This window comes from Danio rerio, chromosome 5 (assembly GCF_052040795.2).
Source record: "Danio rerio strain M-AB ecotype USA chromosome 5, GRCz13ab, whole genome shotgun sequence".
Lineage (NCBI taxonomy): Eukaryota > Metazoa > Chordata > Actinopteri > Cypriniformes > Danionidae > Danio > Danio rerio.
In genome coordinates this window covers 47,802,636-47,825,328 of record NC_141025.1, presented here as the reverse complement: position 1 = coordinate 47,825,328, position 22,693 = coordinate 47,802,636, and the positions used below count along the sequence as shown (strand labels likewise).

The following is a 22,693-nucleotide window of genomic DNA, read 5'->3' as shown; positions in this document are numbered from 1 at the left end:
CTCCTCCCCTTTTTAAAACAGCCAATAGCATTTAGTCTTCATTGGAGCTTTGCCAGCGGGAGTGGTTGAGGAAAAAGCGTATCAAACGAAAAGCAAATGTGAAGCGTCTTAAAGGTGCGGGGCATGTCTGATTCTAGAGAGCATTTGATTGGTCAAGATTTGATGAGAAACTGAAGTATGAGGTGATGTGGAAAAAAATCTTTGATCCAATTAGGGGGAAGTGACAAACTACAAGCTTTAGATGTTTTTATTAGTTTCATAACTTCTAAATAGCGAACTCTGTCAATGTTTCGTAGCACACTATCGTATAGATGTCCTATAACACACTGGTAGTAATGTCTAAAAAACATTGTTTAAATTTCAAGAGACCTTTAAGATAAGAATGTTCAGCTCAGTGTTATCGCAGCATCACTGAATCACTATTGTAGTTATTGAATTACTTTTTACTTCAGTATTTTCTGCTTTGATTTTAGGTAGTTGTAATCAATGATAGGGGTAACGCATTACAAGTAACACGAGATCCGTAATGATATTACTTTTCTAAGAAACAAGTAAAGTAACGCATTGCTTTAAAAAATCAGTAATAATGTTTCAGTTACTTTTTAAAAATGCAACTTGAGTTACTTTTTAGATTCATTTGGTTTTAAAAAATGTAATCCGAGTAACTTTTTAGATAAATTAATTTGCTTTTTGAAACAAATTTGCTGAATTATAATGTGCACAATCACGTTGAATCACACTCCATAAGAGAATGAGCTCCCTGCAGGAATAGACAGAAACCAAGATGGCAGAGCCTTACATTTCAGTGATGGAAGTATTATTATTTTAAACACATGGAGACAATAGTCTCAATGGACAGTGGTTTTAATAAATTAATAAGACAAAAATACTATACTTCTATAATACTGTAATACTATAGTAGCAAACTCTTTGCTTTCTACTTTCATTAATCATATTTAGCATGTATACTGTCAGGAAGTTCTCAGAAGGTAAAACATTATTCTAATTTTTCTAATTAGTTTTTTTTTAAAAGGTAAATGAAGGTGTAGATCAGTGGTCACCAAACTTGTTACTGGAGGGCCGGTGTCCCGCAGATTTTAGCTCCAACCCTAATCAAACACACCTGAACAAGCTAATCAAGGTCTTACTAGGTATACTTGAAACATCCAGGCAGGTGTGTTGAGGCAAGTTGGAGCTAAACCCTGCAGGGACACTGACCCTCCAGGACCGAGATTAGTGACCCTTGGTGTAGATTTTACATTGTGTCGTTAAATGCAGAGCTACTCTTTTAAAAAAAAGAAAAATAACCTGAAATCTGAAAGAAATCAAGCCTTAGACAGGTATGAAAAGTAACTCAAAAGTAGCGTAATGCATTTAGTGCTTCCCACAGGTTTGAAATAAACTTGCAGTGGTAGCCGGATTGAAACATATCTTTTACCTATATGTTAAAATGTTGGTAGATGTTAACTATATTTTTATTTATTATGACACTGTTACTCATCTTTTCTTTTCAATGGGTTAAAGTTATTCTCAAAGGTTGTTGAAATAAAAGAAATCCACTATTTCTCTTACTTTTATGCTGTTTAGGAGCCATGTGCACCCACTGACAGTTAAAGGCTGCTTTCTCTCTCTCTCTCTCTCTCTCTCTCTCTCTCTCTCTCTCTCTCTCTCTCTCTCTAAAGTTGCGCTATTGGCATGATGTTTTGTACAGTATTGCCAAAGCATTTTAGATGTGTATAAATGTAATGTATTATCATCATTAAATTATTAAAATAAAACGGAAGAAATAAATAACAGAAAAAACAAATAAAAGTAGACAAGATTACTAAAATATTCTAATAATTACAAGAATAAAAAGTGCAGATTATTTAAATAAGGCAAAATAGTTGATTAACCATTTCTAATAGTGTACAAATATTTTGCAGCCAGTATAGGTGTCATTTTGTTCTCTCCGTGTATATAGTAAAGTTTATCTGAGTCGTTTATTAAATAATAGATCATTTAATGTTTCTCTCGCGGCTGTGCACCTGTAGTCAGCTGCGAAATTGTAATGCAAAAACGCATACTAATAACGGCAACTTTAGAAAGCGAAAGTAAAACCTGAACCCCGGACATTATAGAAGATTCAGAAACTATAGCTGGATACATTTTGTTAACAGATCTGCACACACGGAACCAGCAGTAGAAAACGTGTAGAGCGAGGGAAAATTTTCCACTAGTTAATCAATCGCGAATGTTTGGCTATCTTGGAAAAATACAAAAAAAAATTGTAAAAGGATGAAAATAAAAGTATTATTCATGTGTCACCAACATATATACTTGGGTGGCCGTTAATATACTTGGCTGGCCCACCCAAGTAGTCTATGTGTGGGAAGCACTGGCATTACTTTTCATAAACAGCAACTGAGTAACACAACTAGTTACTTTTTTGGTCAATATTGTAATGCATTACTTTCAAATGTAACTTCCCCCATCACTGGTTGTAATCATTTTCTTGTTATATTACTTTTACTATGTTTTTAATATTCCATGTTTTTACACTAACAACTTTTAACAAATCAATGCATCGTTGTAAAATTAAATGATTACATTACACACTGGTGTATATCGTTATGATGTATATTTCATGGTATTGAAGTGATGTACAAAATCAAGTCTCAATCAAGATCCACATTTTGCACTTGACAAATGTCTCAAACTCACCCAAAGCCAGCAATCATACGGCAGAGAAGGAAGAGCCCATAGCCCTGCACAAAAGATGACAGGAAGGCGAAGAAGCCATTTAAGGACATGCAGATGAGCAGACACTGCCGTCTGCCCACCTTATCAGCCATGCCGCCCCAGAAGAAGGCGCCAACCATCATGCCCAGATACACAATGCTTCCTGTGAACCAGAGGAGAAGAACAAAGTAAACACACACACATAAACACAAGCACTCAGATTCAGATCTGCTTTGTATTTATATTTGTTTGATAGCTGGTTTAATATATGTGAACTATTTGGATCTGTGCAGCTACATTTCAAAACAAGAACTTTTAAATCAACGGTCTCAAACTCAATTCCTGGATGTACGCAGCTCTGCATAGTTTAGCTCCAAACACCTCCAACTCCTGTTTAATTGTCTTTAGTAGTCTTGAACACATTGATTATTTGGATCAGCTGTGTTTGATTGGGGTAGGAGTAAAACTGCAGAGCTGCAACCCTCCAGCAATCCAGTTTGAGACCTATGGCTCAATACAATACATGTGAACAGGGTAAAACATTAACTAGTTATCACCATACATCAGTGGTGGAAAAAGTACTGAAAAATCATACTCATGTAAAAGTACCATTACTTGGCCAAAAATGTACAAGCCGAGTAAAAGCATCTGTTGTAAATATTACTCAAAGTTAAAAAGTAGCCATTTTAAAAGTACTCAAGAGTATTGAGTATTAAATTGTGAAAAGCTGATGCATTTACATGCAATTTGTACATGTGTGTGTAAACGTTACATTCTGTAGTGCATTTAGTTATTGTTTAAGGCCGTTTGGCGATTTCAGTTATCATACAGTAAACATCCGCCATCTTCTCAGCAGTGACATGCATCTAAACAGACTCTGGGTCAATGTGTGTAAAGATTTTGGACATCTTTTTAGACATTTTTAATGCTTCCAAATGGTTTGATGCAATTATAAAGCACCCTTGTCTTGAGGTTGTTCAGTATGATGTGATTTACTTTTTATGTGTGATTTGATTGGACAGGAATCACAAAACATAAAGTAGCGACTGCAGGTTGAGGGAAAGTAGTGGAGTAAAAGTACTGATACAGCACTAAAAAATGTACTCAAGTGAAGTAAAAGTGCACATTTTTAAAACCACTTAGTAAATTAAAATTCCTGAGGAAAATATGTATTTTGTAGATTTGCGATGTGTTACTTCACACCACTGCCATACATACCCAAATAAATAAGACTTGCAAACAATTTTGGCATTACACATTTTAGAAAATGCTATATTTAAATATGCAAAAGAGACACTATCACTGTTTCATTAAATATGCATTAAATTGCATACACTCCTAGAATATAAATCTAAAAAAGTCAAGCACAAAATTCTTGGGCCACATTTTATTTTGATGGTCCGTTTGTTGAATGTAAGTTTTATTGTGTCATTATAACCAGCGATCTAGTAGCTGCAGATCGCTTAAGGACTACAAATCCGCCATTTCTGGACTACAAGTCCCAGTCATACAACACACACACAACCGCTTCCAGATCAAGACTGATTACACTCTCACAACTGAAGCTGCAGAAGGACTGATTAATGCACTACATAGGGAGCACAAACACAAACACTGTTGCTGAAGCTTGTTATCATTTAAGTGACATTTTCCAATGCATTTGCCTTGCCTTTCGTGTTTTGAACCTTTGCTTTGTTTTGTTTGATTATTCCTGTATGCTGCCTGCCTTCTTACCATTTGCCTTCTATTTAAACTACGACTCTGGAATGCCCTCATACATCGGTTTGCTCCTGTGTTGATCATTGCTTGCCTGACCATCCTGTCAATAAACCCTGCATTTTGGATCCTCACCTTTATTGTCAGTGTCACATCCCCGGTTACTTATTGCATCTACATGCCAATTAATTCTCATTAGATTATAAGTAGACTGTTAGGTGAGGGTTAGGGTCATGGTTAGTGTCAGTTGACATGCACTTGCAAAGTTTCTTATGTCTGTTGAATGTTTGTGTCAATGGATATTAAGCAGACAGTCTACTGATACTCAAATGGACCATCAAAATAAATTGTTTCCAATTCTTGTTGCATTTTTTTGGGATATAGTAAGGGCAAAAATTTGTACAAAGAGGATTTTGGGTATCTCTTTTTATCACTCCTAAATCAGAAATTAAAAACAGCCAGAAAAGTATGTTCAGTTTTATCTTCGCCAGTTGGTGAAGCTTTTTCCTCACCGCTGTCGCCACTGGCTTGCATGGTTCGGGACTTGTGGAGCTGCGCATTGATGGATTTGCTCTTCAGTGTTTGGACTTTCAGCAGTGAAAATTAAACCACACTGAACTGAACTCCAACTCTGAAAACTGACACTTTTAATTTACCATAATCTTCCATGTGAAGCTGCTTTGACACAATCTACATTGAATTGAACTACTGAATTGAAAGTTATATAATCAATTTTGCCAATAAGTACGAAAAAAGTCCTCTCGTTAGAAAAAAAAAAACAAATCTTACAGCTCTGTCTTGTTTCTAGTCTAATAATTAAATCAAGAAGCATTTCAAGACAAGAATTTTGTCTTGTTTTCAGAAAATTGTTAACAATCTTCAGAAGTTCATTAAAAATTAAGTTAGTTTTTTCTTAAAACATCCAAAACAATCTATAAACAAGTAAATTTTGCTTCCCCCAATGGCAGATTATTTTGCGTGTTTTAAAGAAAGATTGTTAAAGATTTCAGATTGTTGAGATATTTGTACTGGAAACAAGAACAGAATCTGCGCTTGCAAAAATCTACAGATTTCCACAGACTTTTGGCCCATCATTGAGTTTATTTATTTAAATGTGCAAATGTGTATTAATTTATATTTATTCAGTTTTTAAATTAATTTCAGTAATGATATTAAATTATATGAAAGTGTTCATCCGATTTATTTAAATTACAGTTTGTAGTAATAACGGTTGTAGTAATATTCTCTATATTAAATAATAGTCTTTTAGTAAAGATATTATATGAGACACTTGCTTTGTTTACCAAATAAGTGGATCTAGATGGATTTGCATTGTAAACAGTAAAAAAAAGGTAATTTTTTTTTTTTTAAATTTCATTACTTCAGGTTTTTAGTTACGATACTCCCAAAATCATTCCGCATAAATACGCAGATTTTTTCTACACCGCATGTTTTGTCTCGCTCTTTTGATAACCTCAGAATACAGGGGTCAATAAATCAGAAAAATTTGGTGTGTGTAAATGCAGTTGAAGTTGAATTATACAGTACAGCTCAATATAGGAGAAAAAACTGATATATAGAGATTTAAAAATATGTCTACAGAAAAAAACTGCAACAAAAGCAACAGATTTTTTTACAAGTTTTCATTACATGAGACAAAAAAATAACTTTATGAAAAATCTCAAAACTGACTGGTGCATGAAAAATGTTTTCTCTTCTCCTGCCGTGTCTCGCATTAAACTTTCAGCTGACTGATGATTTCACCTAAGGACTGTGTTTGCTGTTTTCAGGGCAAAAAGCAGAAGACTTACTGTGATGATGTTAGCAACACCACAAGGGACTTTCTGTATGATAAAACTGTTGAAACACAAGCAGCCCAAATGACACAAAAATTCCCATTAAAAATGTATTTTAGTGATCTCAGAATTGTCTGCAAAAGTCTTCAGAAAACACAATGAGACATGCTTTACTTACAACATATACTTCATCTGTATGAAAATGTTAACATGTCAATGATTTCAGATTGTATTTATTTGCTAGAGCATTTACTAGAGCAGAGCATACGGTGGGTACAGAAAGTATTCAGACCCGATTTCTATTGATCATCCTTGAGATGTTTCTACACCTTCATTAGAGTCCAGCGGTGTTTGATAATACTGATTGGACTTGATTAGGAAAGCCACACGCCTTGCAGCTCACAATGCACGTCAGAGCACATGAGAATCATTAGGTCAAAGGAACTGTCTGAAGAGCTCAAAGACAGAACTGTGGCAAGGCACATATATGGCCATGGTTACAATAACATTTTAGCGCAACTTAAAGTTTTTAAGAGCACAGAGGCCTCCATAATCCTTAAATGGAAGACATTTAAGATGACCAGAACCCTTCCTACAGCTGGCTGTCTGGCCAAACAAAGCTATCGGGGGAAAAGTGCCTTGGTAAGAGACTTAAGATAAACCCAAAGATCACTGTGGCTGAGCTTCAGAGACGCAGTCGGGAGATGGGAGTAAGTTGTAGAAAGTCAACCATCACTGCAGCCCTCCACCAGGCAGGGCTTTATGGCAGAGTGGCCCGACACATGAAAGCCCGACTGGAGTTTGCTAAAAAAACACCTGAAGTATTCATAGATGGTGAGAAATAAGATTCTCTGCTCTGATGAAACTTTTTGGCCTTAATTCTAAGCCAAGAAAAAAGAAAAAAAAAAAAAACAGGCACTTCTCATCACCTGTCCAATACAGTTGCAACAGTGAAGCATGGTGGTGGCAGCAGGTGGGTCTTTCAGCTTCCTGCAGGACGATTGGTTGCAATCGAGGGGAAGATGAATGTGGCCAAGTACAGGTATATCCTGGACAAAAACCTTCTCCAGAGTGCTCAGGATCTCAGACTGGGCCGAAGGATTACCTTCCAACAATACAATGACCCTAAGCACACAGCTAAAATAATGGGAGTGGCTTCACAACAGCTGCATGATTGTTCTTGAATGGCCCAGACAGAGCCCTGACTAAAATTGAGCATCTTTAAAGAGACCTAAAATGGCTGACCTGACAGAACTGGAGATAATCTGCAAGGAGAAATGGCAGAGGATCCCCAAATCCAGTTGTGAAATACTTGTTGCATCTTTCCCAAAAAGACTGTATTAGACCAAAAGGGTGCTTCTACCAAATACTGAGCAAAGGTTCTGAATGATTTGGACCACACAATATTTCAGTTTTTCTTTTTTAATAACTCTGCAAAAATGTCAACAATTCTGTGTTTTTCTGTCAATAGGGGATGCTCTGTGTACAATAATGAGGAAAATATGAACTTGAACGATTTTAGCAAATGGCTGAAATATAACTGCAACCAGGGAAGTGACACTGACAACTGAGTTCTGATCCAGGTTTATTGTGGAAGTGAGGCAAGCAATGGTCAACACGGGTGCAAACAGATGTTCGAAGGCAATCCAGAAACGTGGTCGAAGTAACAGGCGAGAAGTTGGAAGGCAGGCGGCAGACAGGGACAAAAAGACAAACTAGGCGAGCGTCAAAACACGGAAAAACAAAACAAGGAAAATGTCAACTAAATGTAAACGAGACTCAGCGAATGGAGTGAGTGTGTGCTGCTTAAATAGTGTGTGTAATCAGTCCTTGACAATCCCCCGGTGGTGTGTGTGCAATCAGTCAGAATGAGGAACATGTGTGTGTGAGCGGAGTGCATGTGTGGAGTTGTAGTCCATGAAATGGCGGTTTTGTAGTCCCTTAGTGATTTTATATTATATTTCAGCGATATATGGAGTTTAGATCACTGGTGATCATAACAATAAAAAGGGAGTCTAAATACTTGTTGTACCCACTGTAAAACTGCAGATGGAACTTAAATAAAAAAAAACTGAAAAGTGAATTCTGTGAAATATACAAGTCTTATATTTTCTAAACTTGTTAATTAATTGTTTTAGTTCAAATACAAAAAAAAATTTGAATAAAATACATAGACATTCAAAACATAGTTTATGTAAAAGGTGAAGAGATAAAATGTTACACAAGGCTGAAACTTGCTGGAAATGGATGAACGAATGAACGAATAAATAAAAGTCTTTAAAAATCATACTTAAATTATAATTATATTTGATATACAGGCACAATAATTAACAGGAAAATAAACAGCTAAACAATTTTAAGATTTTATAAGAGATTATCAGTTATCAAACTAATATCGGACTATTATTAGACATCAAAAGGAAGGAAGGAAGGAAGAAAGAGTGAACAATGTATTTGAACACAGAAACAGTAGACATGTAGAGAGCGATGCATTGACACCTTTTACCAAGAACATGTGTTGCAATGCACAAAACGTTTAGCAGATTTGCTGATTTCTCGCAGTGTAAATTCTTGCCTGATCCAGCAGCTTTCTATGTGACCAAGCACTAACAATCTGCTGCTGCAGAAACAGCACAGCAATTCCTAACAACTGCATACTGCTCTGCTGGTACGGTAACAAACTAGTTCATAGATTCACTCCAAAGAGATTCCTTTTTTTTTTTAGCTGAGATTATACACTTGCTTCTATTAAATGGAGCATTAAGTGTGAATGACAGATGCATTTCTCGTAAAGCTGGACTCACAGAGGCATGAAAGACACTTGTCTCCAGATGTTCATTATTGTAATGAAGACTCCAGAGATCATGTAAGAGGCTGCACATTTCAGCAAGGTGCTCATTTAGAAATGCCACACTGATCATTTAAATTATGCGGCAATATTTATGAATCTTTTATTAAAAATATTTTTGTCTTTGTGTACAAAACATTTAACAAGAATGTAGAAGGACATTATTGCTGGTAAAATCAAAAGGACTTTTATGTGGATCAAGAAAAAAAAGGTGGTTTTCATTCCAGAAAGGAATTAAATAATTTTATTAAAATGAATAAAAGGAATAAGGGATTTGAGGAAGGATGACACCATGGCTGAAGTATTTTTTTTTAGGCAGGTTATGTTATGTTTTAAAACAATTTTAGTCATGCAAAACCTATGAGGATTGTGTTGTTTTACGAATGGGTTATATGCACAGAAGTGTTGTTCAGCCACTGAAATCTTCTGGTGAAAGATCGATGTGACTTATTTCAGTTTCATAAGGGTCCTTTTACAGCATCAATAATGTAGATTTTTATTTAGTTACAACAAAACATCAGTAAATAGTGCTATTCTGCCTAGTCTGCTTGCCTGAGCTGAAGTTGGCTTTATATTCACATTGGTTCATTTTTGAACAATGACAACCTGTGACGCATTCCCTATACTGTTAATTCTGAATATTTGATCTGAAATAGCATGTAAGTATGGCTTAGTAATAACTGTGATTCTGCATACCACCGGCAACCACTAAGCATATAGGAGTCGCTTTAGGAAAAAGCGTGTGAGAGAGTGAGACCAGTGATCCTTACATGCATGAAATATTGCACATTATGACAAGTTTTGCTTGCTACTAAACTGAAAACGTGCTAGATATAATAGTTTTTAAATCAGAATTGTAGTATTATAAATTACTATAAAGTTTTATAACCGGCAATTGACATGATCTTGTGGGTCTCTGTCATCTTCAAGGTGCACATTCTTGATTTCAGGATGCCTGGCTTTGGACGGCAGCGGAGGGATTGTGTTTCAAAGATATTATGCTAACCGGTTATAACCTACTGCACCTCTAAGGATCACACTGCAGCCATAAAACTCTAATTAACTGTTATAAATCTTTTTACATTGGATAAAAGCTTTACCCATTGAAAGCAGTTTTTTTTAAAGGTTTGATTTACTTAAAACACTATTAAATATAAATAAATTTGTATAACCACTTTTAAATAATATCGGTCAGAGTATGCACACTCTAAAACGTGTTTTTGCAACCCAACTTGGGGTCAAATATGAACAAACCAACCTTTGGGTTAAAAAGTGTAATTTAAATTTTATTTGAGTTTGTTTAAGCATTGAGCATTGAGTTTGTCTGCGTTTGACTCAATACTAAGTTAAAACAACCCAGCATTTTTCACAAGCTGTTTCCATCCAAAGATGTTAATAAAATTTATGCGCAAAACTGGAATGTCGCTAATAAGGCATGCAAATAAAGCAGCGTTTTCATTGAAGTAGTCAAATTAATTCTATCTCAGAAGACAAATGCAAATGAGCAATTTACGCATGGTGGTGTTTAAAGGCATGAGACGCGGAGCACAGAAACTCTTGACAATTCTGGAGGTAATTAATAACATAATAATATTGGAACGGTTAAGGTATTTAGAATGACCAAAACCGCATTTCAGATGTTTTACAGTGTGATCAGACTGCTGGTTTGTCCATGAACACATATTTTTATCATCACATGATCTCTTTTGATAAAATCACAACCTTTTTTTAATGCGCATGCTGGAATTTGTTCAGTAAAAGTGCTTCCATTATAGTTTATGTGCATCTTTTCTTATTGAATAAAATTGTTGTGGATGTTTTTTATACACATTTTCAAAACTTATGCACATCTTGGCGTTTCCATCAACCGATTTTTTATGTGCATCTCCAAAATGCGCAATAAAATAGGATGGTAATGTAGCTACAGAAAATTTTAGTTTCAAAATAGGTTTAAGCATTGTTTTATAAAATACTTTGTACACAGTAAAACAAGATTTTACTTGAATCTGATTTAGGGCTCCATTTTGACGGTCCATGCACAGAGCGCAAAACGCAGGGCGCAAACGTTTTCAGGGCGTGTCAGGACGCGTTTTTGCTAATTTAAGGACAGGAAATCTGCCTTGCGCCGCGGTGCATGTTCTAAAAGGGTTGAGTTTATTTTCTTAATGAGTTATAGGTGTGTTTTGAGAATAAACCAATTAGGATCTTATCTCCCATTACCTTTAAGAGCCAGCTGCGTCGCGCCAAGAGCGCATTCGCCATTTACAGGACGCAGAGTAAGTCTAAGTGGAAAAACTGAGCATTTCACTAGCAAACAGTTCACAGTTAACAGTTTTTTAACAGAAAACTGTTAAACAGAGCATCTACTGCGTGAGAATGAGAGATAATGGAACTACTTTCACTTTCACTCTTGGATAGGGAAACCTTTACGCACAGACATCAATTAGCCTATAAATAAATACTTTTGTTTGTTAAGCGCAAATATTCGTTTCAAAACTATTTCTAAATTCAGTTCTAATTTCCAGCAAACGAATAAATGAATAATAATAGCAAAATGTGCTCAAAAACCAGAGTTATATCCTAAAACACATGCTGTGCCCCATATGGTCTAAAACCTAAAAGGTGGGCAAATCTAAGCTTGTTTTTAATAAAACAAATATAAATATGGATATAATAAATACTAGTACTAATAATAATAACATTATACAAAAGCAAATTGTTATGAATAAACTTAAAAAGCCTCCCGAGATGAAGAAGACATAAAAGCAGTGGTTTTTCATATTTATGTAGGCTAGAAAATAATATATTTTGTAATATTTTAATCCTTTATATTTATATTCTATATCTATTCTTATTATATACTATATATATCCTTAATATTTACATTTTTTCATATGTAAAGATATTTGCCTATTGCTCTCTTGTGCGTATTAAGCAGTGCGTAAGCGAGGCGCAACTTTGCCTCAAAACGACTCTTGCGCCAAGCTGAAACTACCAAAAGACTACTGCGCCACGCCTTGCGCCACACTGCGCCGGGTGTATGATAGGGCCCTTAAAGTTTATTATGTTTCTAAAAAAGTTAGATGACTCATTACCTCATTAAATTAAGTGGAACTAAACGGAATGAGTTTCAGAAAATTTCTAGTTCTCATCATGCTGCATTTGCTGTTTAACTGTTAAAGAAGGGTAAATGTTAAGATTGGGAGGAACGTTTGTTGTTTAAAGTTCTGTTACTTTAAAATGTGCTATGTCTAAGTTTTTGGAGTCACTGTTGTGTCGGAAATTTGAGCATGATAATTGTTCCTCAGATCTACAAGTCTGCTTTATATCAAAAGACATGAAACAATAATATTCTCTCTGCTAATTACATCATGCAAATGTATTTAAGCAATTCCATGAAAATGTCAACCTTGCGATGAAAAAAATAGTTTTTTTAACAGTTATTGACAAAGTCCCAGTCAAAGTCTGACAAAGTCCCATAGTCTCTGCTGCTACTTTCTTTAATAGCAGATAGCCGACGAATCCCATGTTGCAGTGTAGGTTATTGTATCAAAAATCTGAAAAATGACAGGAACAAACACAGCACTAGTTTTGCTATACTGTGGTGATATTGTGAAAAAACTTTAACCCTTTATTCCCTGCAGCTGAATCCCCATCTGAAAGTGATCGTCATCTTCGTGTCATGATACCCTGTGCTCTGCTAGTGTCTAAAGGGAATGGCGCGTTCACGTTTTACTGGATCTGACACTTCCTGGGCAGACTGGCCATCTGGCAGACCGGGCAGTTTCCCGCTGGGCAGACGTACTTTTTGGGCCGGGCTGATCATCAATGATCTGATTGACCCATAAAACACTTAGCAGACTGTCGTGTTTTTATGCCTAATTAATTGACGATGCTGTGATCTGTTACGCTTTAAAAGTAAGATGTTTCTTTTCCGGACAGACTGGCCCATGTGACATAACCTGCAGCCCATTAGTTCTTTTCTTTATTGACATTGGGCTGACCCAATCACAAACTTCCATTTTGGGCTCTGTGTAAGCGTGCAACGTTGTTGTGTATTTGTCAAAATAGTCGAGCATCTCGCCTGTTTCACACCCCACGTGACACGCGTATGGGAGGGCAGAAGCGGCGAGCAGACATTTGCCTTTTGCGTCTGCAGCGTGCAGCGGAGCACAGATCAATATATTATATCGATGTATATACAATATATTCTATCTAGTTACCTAAATGTCTATATAAATATACTTTTTTTTTTTTTTTACTTTTCATCTGCACCACTGCCCGCGACAACTTCCTCCTATGCTGTTTCCTTAAACTGCAAGTCTTTATTTTACAAGTTATATGCGTCTCAAGCTCTATGAGGAGAGTCATTCATGTATTTTAGTATGCACTCGGTCAGAAGACAAGCGCATGAGATTACATGACACTTTGTTTTTGATCGTCAGCATGATGTAGGCTTATAGTTAAATTAATATGTATGCAATATGGTTATAATGATAACTATACATGACCAAACTAGTGTGTAACTTAAGCTAAACTACTACTATTTTTTTACATTTACTTTTGTAGTTCTGCCCAAACAAATATGTGTTGCATTTTTTAATTAAATTCATTTGGTTTGACTATGTACAATCTTTAATCTATGTTTAAAGTTTCATAGTTGAGTTAAAACATTTTTAAGGGTCTCAGACACATTGTTTTTATTATTTATCTTTATTTTATTAATCAACATCAACTGTGTGCATCAGCAGTCAGTTTTTGTTAAGTTGATTATTTAATATAGATTCCCTCAAAACATACAGGCACACACAAGATGGACTTCCAGTGTGGAATTTAATTTTATTATGATAATAAATGACATTTTTTAAGCTTTTAATTTGTCAACTCTCCTTATTTCATATATATGGCTTTTGTGCTTTTATAGCAGTTGGTAAGCATATTCAAGGGCGTGCACAAACGGGGAGCATTTTGATCGATGTAGTGGGCTGCTCTGGGCCAAAATGCCAGGGCCGATTTTTTGTCCCAGTCCAGCCCTGGACACTACATATTTGGTGATGTACCGTCTCGACGTTGATGCATTGAGGCAAAAGATCCAAACCCAACATGATTCATTTATTCGACTCTGAGTCGACTATTTTGGTAAAGAATCAATAGTTTTAAACAAGGTGCCAATCCCAATTCTACCCCTAACCCTCGTTTTGCACATTTCCGTGAAGGGGTAGAGGTGTCCCAACTCTCTTTAGCTTGAAGGAGTAGGCCTAAGGAAAAGGGGTATACACCCATTCGAAAGGAGATTTTTCAGGACCACACTCGAAACCAAGGGGTAGGAAAATTTTCCAGAATACACCAGCCACAACGCCAGAAAGACTGCACCCGGAAGTAAGGAAATGCACAAATTAGTATTTTTTATCATTATTACGTATTTTTAAAACAAACAAACATATGTTTTAATATATTCATAACCTTGTTCATGTTTTACCGTCATGCTTAAAAAAACAAAACGCTAAATTTCGCGATCTCTAATCCTCAATAATAACTCCTGTACAGCAGTCCCACAACATTCTGACACTCAATGACACTGGAATACCCTGTCAAAAGAGTCAAGTGGCTGGAAATTAGCTTTTTACAGTGTCTGGCAAAATGTTAATGTTGTTGTGGTGTGTTTACATACATGAATATGGCCACGGTGTAAATGCGCAGTACAGATCTTATTGCCACATTATATGGTTATGATAACATGTTATATGCCTTCAGTGATGTACTGAAGGTAAATACCAAAAAATAACACAACTTGAATAACTACAGCAGTCGTGATCTTCTGATCTCATGTGAAACAAGAGCTCACGATGACATTTGATGACATGTGGAGGTGTTGTAGTGCTGTCCCAATTCTTAGGGGTACATTTTGAAGCCCTTCCCCTTCACACTCGATTTTAAGGGCCAAGGGGAAGGGGAAGTGGTACAAAAATAGAATTGGGATTGGGCCTTAAACCTCAGCTGGAAGTTTTCATTAACTTAGAGCTGTGTTGCACACTGCATGGAAGCTCATTTTCAAAAAAAAAAAAAAAAAAAAAAAAAAAAAAAACATAATAGGGGCTGTTTTAAAAAAAAAAGGTTTACAGATTGATATTTTTCTGATCCCATAACTCTGTGGTTAATTATTTTGGAAAATATAAACAGATGTTTCAATATAATGTTAACATACTTTCTAGGTGATTTTATGGTTTGAGATTTTACTGCAAATATCACATCCATAATGTTGAAATTGCTCATTTGTGCCTCAGTCAACTTTACTAACTTATTTAACAATGAAAGTATGAATTATACTGCAAGTGCAATTTAACTGGTTTAATGCAATGAAACTCAATCTCAAGTGGCAATTTTATTTAATATTTCATGTCTAATGGAGTAAGTACTGTACACAGTAACAACTCAAAGGTGTCAAAGCCATTGCTCTACACTGTATATACGGAAGAAACTTTGGCACAAAATTGGCACATCTTATCTTTGGCCCAACATTGAAAACTGTCTGTCTCTGTTCAACATATTGAAACTGCAGTCTATAATGCCATCAAAACAAGCAAAACTGAGTAAATCAAAAGGTGCTGTACAGAATGTAAGCAGTTTAGTGATGACTGGGGTTTTTGCAGCAGCAGGAAATGTTGGTGTATGGAGGCCTGTAGGGGACACAAGCTTACAGGCTGGTTATATTTTCTCAGCAGGGTCAAATGGGGTTGATTGTCAACTTAGAAACGCTGAGAAAAGCATACAGCTTTAACATCAAGAACAACAGATGCTGAGAAAAGCAATACACAGCAACAAAATGGCGGAGATTAATCTGTTTTCTTGTGCACAACTGCACGTACAGAAATATATTATGCATAAGTATTATAATTACTTTAAAGTGCAGTGATTACCCATGACAATGTGTCACAGGTGATGCAGATGGTGTAGTTCTAATAGGCTGCAGCAGTTCAACTAACAAAAAAGTAATATCAAAAATCACACTTTAGAGGCAATATTGCAAATGACTTTGTCTGATCTTTGCTCTGAAAACAGTTCCAGACAAACCTAATGCAGAATTATAATAGCATCTGAAATAGTGTATTGCATAATTAATACTACATTTGGTTTGAAACATACTTTGCAACCCTTAAAGGGGTTAAGAGAAATCAAAGTGTACATGATCTTTAGTCATTTAAGATGTCATTGAATTATAAAAAAACATCCTGTAATGGCTCTTTTCTACTGAGTAGTATGGTGTTTAAGATGTCATTATAGATTTAAGATGTCGTTTAAGATGTTTAAAGTAATGTATGGCTTGCATTAATTCCATTTCATGCCAGAAGTACCAAAGTAAACTGCATTGTATTGCTTTTTTGGCAACAATTTGTAAGGGTAACTAGCACAACAGTACTGGGGCATGGGGGTGGGGGAAAACAACTCCTCTCTCTCTATTGGAAATTAATAGGGGTAACCTGGGGTCAGTTCTTCATACCTTGTTTAAACAATATAAGATGATTTGACAGATCCTGGATACTTTTAATATTGATAACTTGTCTCTGACTAATTTGATTCTTCAGCCAGATCAGATTAAAATGTCTAAATGAACTAATCTGAGATCGCTGCATGTGTTGTGAGGGACAGATCGATCGATCCTCGAAATCATGATCAGCAATGCAATGATTGGCCGACAGCACAGCATTTTAATGACATCATTTGTTTAATATTTTTTTTTTTTTATCTGGGCATAATTACATCAACTTCGTAATAAACGGTTTATTAAATATAATACGCAACAACTTAAAATGCACAGCCATATCAACCTGCAGCCCAAGACAGGATACTTACTGAAGCTAAGCAGAGCTGAGCCTGGTCAGTACCTTGATGGGAGACCTCATGGGAAAAACTAGGTTGCTGTTGGAAGTGAGGCCAGCAGGAGGCTAACGTGCCAGTAAAGAGGACACTATACTGTCAGTGAGTGCTATCTTTCAGATAAGATGTTAAACCAAGGCCCTGACTCTCTGTGGTCATTAAAAATCCCATGGCATTTCTTGTAAAGAATAGTGGTGTAACCCCAGTTTCCTGGTCAAGTTCCCACTATCGGCTCCTACCCATCATGGCCTCCCAATCATCTCCATCCACTGAATTGGCTCTATCACTGTCTCAGCGCGCAACACATAGCTGGTGTGTGGTGAGTGCACTGGCTCCGTGGTCTTGTCGCTGCCGTCGCATCATCAAAGTGGATGCTGCACACTAGTGGTGGAGTGGAGAGACCCCCCACATGATTGTGAAGCACTTTCAGTGTATGGTTATTCACGATAAATGCCCTGTATAAATACACAACACATTACATAAAGAATTTTTGCATGGCTTGCTAGTGAACTGGCTCCATCCAGTACACACTGCTTCATGTGAAAGCATTTTTGGAGATTTTAACTGACTAGAAATATTAAATGTACTTTTTTTTATTAAAGGGCACTTAGTTTACCCCTTTTTCCACTTTTAATATGTCTTTTGTGTCTCCAAAATGCATCTGTAAAGTTTCAACTCAAATCACCCATTAGATTATTAATTATGCCTTTTAGAAATTTGTAATTTTTAGCTCTGAGCATCTTGTTGCTGTTTTTGTCGACTGTGTCTTTAAAGGGGTGGTCCACTACGATATTATATTTTAAACTTCAGTTGATGTGTAATGTAGCTGTGTGAACATAAACAGCATCTCTGAATGTAAAATATTCAAAGTTTAATGCAAAGGGAGACCTTGATTTGTACAGAGTTAGCTTAGCAACGCCTACAATTAACGAATTTTGGGGACTACAAAAAATACTTCCGCCCCCTGTGAGATCACAAAAGTTCGTTATTGCGCATCCCACACTGCGCAGGTAAAGGCCGTGGCCAGAGGCGCTGTAACGTTACTGCAGAGAGAGAAATGCCATCCTGCTGTTTCCACAGAGCTGTTCTGTTTCTGTTGTTGGGCTTCCAAATGACACGACCCAAACACAGAAGTGCTTACAGTTCAATATTAATTATGTTCCAGAGAACTATAAAATACATAGCAAGCATGATTTGACAAATCACAGCTTCCAGAATCTCTCCCAGTTCAGTGCTGGATTCAGTTAAAATCTCCTCAAAGATGGAGCAAGGAGACGCTGTGAACTCTGAGTCATGACCTGTAAGTGTTTTTATTTGTTAAAATTGATCATGACATGTACAGTGTCTAACTTTAACGGTGTGTTGTAGCAAAGATGTAAACAACGGGAAATTATGGTAACCGCTAACGACTTAGCTAACGTTACAAATCCATATTTATCAAACGGCTGTAAACGCACACACACACATACACATACACGCACTCTTGGCCAGCACCTGCGTCTCTCTGTGTGAGACGGCAGAATTTCTCTCTATAGGCAGCTATGCTATGCGTTTTACAACTCGGACAATAAAGTCGCAAAAGATATGTGAACGATTCATGTTACTTACACAGGCATATTCCGCATATGCATGAAAGACGTCCTGTAACGCATTGATTTAAAAAAAATACAGCAATGATTTCCCAACTGGAGTGTAACATCAAAAACAAATCAATCCAGGCTCGCAAAGGTCTCATCTCACATCTTGTGCTTTATTCTGTCACCACAGAAAATAACTTAATCCGAGCATGAGAGAAAAAGAACAATAAAAATCTCTCCCGCGCACATGCGCTTCTCGTGTTACAAATACTTCATCGTATACACGCATAAACACACTAAAAGGCACAGAAACAGTTAAAGGAGCCGCATCCCATTTTCACTCGTTACAGACACGTGTTGACTGACTGACTGACTGACTGACTGTTTACACAAAACGCGCGTGCTTGTCAGGGCGTGACGTGAAGCCGATCGGCGTATCACAGCATATTATGATGATGACCAATCAGAGTCACTTGAGGGTGGGCCTTTTAGAGGAACTAGGAAATATGACAGTCGTTTTCATGTTAGCTGAGTAGCTGTGTATAATCAAAGTGAGATTTATGAAAAAATAACACGATTTCCTTCAAGTTAAACATGAGCACACATTGCTTTGCATCTTATTAACACAACCAAGCCTTAAAAATAACATTCTGGACCACCCCTTTAATGCTTGTCTTCCCCGCCCACCGTTCCTATGTGCTTGTCAGCATGCCTTAATTTCCGCTTGGGCGGACAACAGACAGACATGAAGGAAGCAGATCTCATGTAATGTTTAAGAAAAACTACTGTATGAACTTTCCCAATGATTATTTGATGTATTTGTTGTGGAGTTAATTTAAGTCTTTTTGCAACGATGAGTCGCACACAATGTCGTGGCAAAGTTCATGCACACACACTCACACACACACACACACACACACACACACACACACAGCGGACACACACACACACCGCGGACACACACAGACTGTTTCTGCAAATGTGACAGGATACACATTAATATCCACTGCTGTATGGATCTCTATCATGTTAATGTACAAAATAAACCAGATTTATCATCCACAAACTGGGATTGAAGCATCTTCTTTCATAATTGTACTGACACGCGGCTGTGGTAATAAAGTAAAGCTGAAGTAAATCGCTGTAATTCATTACTATCATGCACTGTTTTAAAAACATTTTAAACTTGTAAAACTCATTCTTGATTAAATTTGATGATGACTGATTATTAGAGAGAGCTGAACAGATCTTTCAATCCTGGTTACTTTGCACACGTACTGTCTTGTTGACATGATTATATGCGTTATCACGAATTAATACGCAACTGTCAATCAATTTGGTGGGCGGGGAAACCGCACTCCTATGTCAAAATTGGAGGGATTTGGATGCTATTTAACGTCAGCATATTTTTAAAAAGAGACTTATTGTCTTTATATCACTCCAATATGACTGTGGACACACTATACTGTACCTACACAGTTCTGTCCAAACAGCTTACAAAAGATCTTTTTCATCATAGGTAACCCTTTAAGTCTTAAATGTTTTGTAGAAACCTGAAATAAGTAACCAAAATAAGCTAACACAGGATAAAAACTTAAGTCTTTGACTTACACTGCATATAGTATGAAAGTGGACATATTCAAACAAGTATGATTCGAATGTTTGAATGACGATTTGAATGAATCACATGACAATAATTCAATGACTCACTCATTCAGTCTGCACTTTACAAACCAGTCACTGTTTTAAACAAACTGGTTGAACGAATAATCTAATGATTCGACACTGTCTCATATACTGCCACCTATGCTACCTTCAATTAATATCTTTCACTTTTTTTACAGACCATATGCAAGTGAAACCACATGCTAGTACAGTGATACAAAAACAAACAATCCGTATTTACAAATAACATACTAACTACAGCTATTATTACACCACTAACATCACCTCAGAAGATACATTTTCAGTGTATTTTATTTCTTCTAATGTCAGAAAATTACAAAAGCATTCTTTGCTTACAAATCTGGTGATGGAAATAATATGAGGAGAATTGTATTGCTGTGGTTATTCTGCAAGCAAACACAAAAGCACTACAATATTTCATCCCACTTCATATTTTTTCTATCACTGTTTTCTCTTACAGGGCCAAGTTAATAACTGTAACAATCATTTACAATAACCAGAAGCCAAGTCTTTTTTTTCAGAGGGTAGAGTTACATTTAACTAAACGTTAAAATAATGTTAAACCAATAAACTCCATCTATACAACCTTACAGAGAAGAGAGATACCCAGTCAAGCACTAAAGAAAGCTCAAGTGCTCGTTTATTTATTGTAGGCTTTCAAAAGATGAATCACCACCATGCGGGCGATCACTCAGAAATGAAACACATTATAGTGTCTTTTTACTACCTGTTCTTTTGTTATTTTTCCATTGTCAGCCAGTCTTTATGATATGTGCTTTAAAAACCATCTGTGTGGATAAAGCGACAAAGCCGAGATGATTACAGTAGTATGATTCATATTCTGTTGAAGAATATCTGGGCCATCGAACTGAAAAGAGAGTCTTAAAACGTAGATATGAAAGGGAATAAAAGAAAATATCAGAGGTAGAAAGCCAGAATTATTCTGAGCAAATGTTCTCTGTAAAACCGAGGATATACTATCTCTCTCTCACACACACACACATTGAGAGGCTGTGCAGGTCTTGTAATCTCTGCAGTGGGGAGATTTCACTGCAGTTTAGTCAAGCTCAGCATCTTCTAGTCGCCAACGCACAAAAAGAAACAGATACTGTTATAATAAGAGATGGAGAGAAACACAAATGATCAGATGTAGCAGATTCAAAAGCCACAGATTATGAAGATGGGCTCCAGGAACCAAGCCAAAATGAATGGAAGAAGCGTCACACGGCGACTTCCAAACATCATCCATTACTGTAATTGTGCAATGCAGCAATTTTGCCATTGCCTTCTTTATACAGAATACTAAATGCCTTTGGGGTATGATTCAAAGACTGTAATCAGGATGAATAGTTTGATAGTAGTGGTGTAATAAAGAAAGCCAGTAGACTGTGAAACTACACTGAACTCAATTGTCCTTTACATACAGCAGCAGAAAGAAACTGATCGCATAATGTCTGTATGCGTGAACTCAATGACAGCTATGAATAATGTATGAAACGACTGAGACACAAGTGTTAGTAATATTACAGACAAATTTAGTCCAACACATGGTTCTGTGCATACTAAATCTAAAGCGATATTCTGAGTGTATCCTAGCTGCAGCCTGTAGCACAATGACGTATTGGATCAGATCCAACACGTAGTGGATGTGTATGCATGGGTGTTTGTTGCTAGAAACGAGAATTACTTACTATTAATTATTAAATTACCTATTACATTGTGTGTTATTAACAATTACACCTACTTCAAACCTAAACCCAACCCTCACAGTCATTAATGTCTACACCCCACCAATCCTAACCTTAAACCCGATGTCCACTACATACTGGACCTGATCTAGTACAGTACACCACCATGCTACAAACTGTAGGGAGGACATCTTGAATATTGAATGAGATTTTTAATAAATAAGCAAACGACCCAAACAGAATGATGACAGGCTTTTCATTGACCATAAGTATTGTGTTTAAATTGGGCAGGTTTGGTTTATTTAAACAACTTCATTAAAGTCTGGTGCAATTTTTTCTGGTATATACTATTGTAACTGACTGATTAATATCGTTCAAATTAAACAATATTTTGCTGAGTGATTTTTTAATTGTTTGACAGCTTTAGTCTTGTCATAGATATATCTGTCCGCTAATACATGGAGGGAACTTGAACTATTTATCAAGTTATTTGTTCAAATGATTTGTTCAAAATACCTGATTCATTCAGGACAGAAGTACTGACTGTAGGGCTGAACGATAACGATAGTTATTCCCTTGTATATATATATATATATATATATATATATATATATATATATATATATATATATATATATATATATATATATATATATATATATTGCAAAACTGGGCAGGGATTAGATACTAAGAATCTGACTCCTCTTGTCCAATTTCTGCATGACATTTTTTCACTCGCTACTCTGCCAAGAACTTTGCCGCTGGAGAGCACCTAGAATAATGATT

At 36.3% G+C, this 22,693-nt stretch overlaps 1 protein-coding gene and 1 long non-coding RNA gene across 4 annotated transcripts in view; both read right to left on the bottom strand.

Annotated features, from left to right (window-relative positions):
* The window catches only part of sv2ca (synaptic vesicle glycoprotein 2Ca), a 91,529-nt gene that overhangs the window by 43,339 nt on the left and 25,497 nt on the right, over positions 1-22,693 (bottom strand). For both annotated transcript variants that reach the window (XM_087252348.1, NM_001128339.1), the window contains 1 exon segment: positions 2,704-2,884. In XM_087252348.1, the coding sequence (XP_087108474.1) occupies positions 2,704-2,884 (181 nt within the window).
* On the bottom strand, positions 13,348-21,829 carry LOC147844352 (uncharacterized). 2 transcript variants are annotated; one of them, XR_015491729.1, is made up of 3 exons: positions 19,477-21,829; positions 19,193-19,428; positions 13,348-17,722 (listed from the first exon to the last, which is right to left on the bottom strand). It is a non-coding gene; the product is annotated as an uncharacterized LOC147844352 (long non-coding RNA). The 2 variants fall into 2 exon arrangements; XR_015491730.1 differs by having other exon boundaries at positions 16,824-17,722; positions 19,193-19,374; positions 19,663-21,590.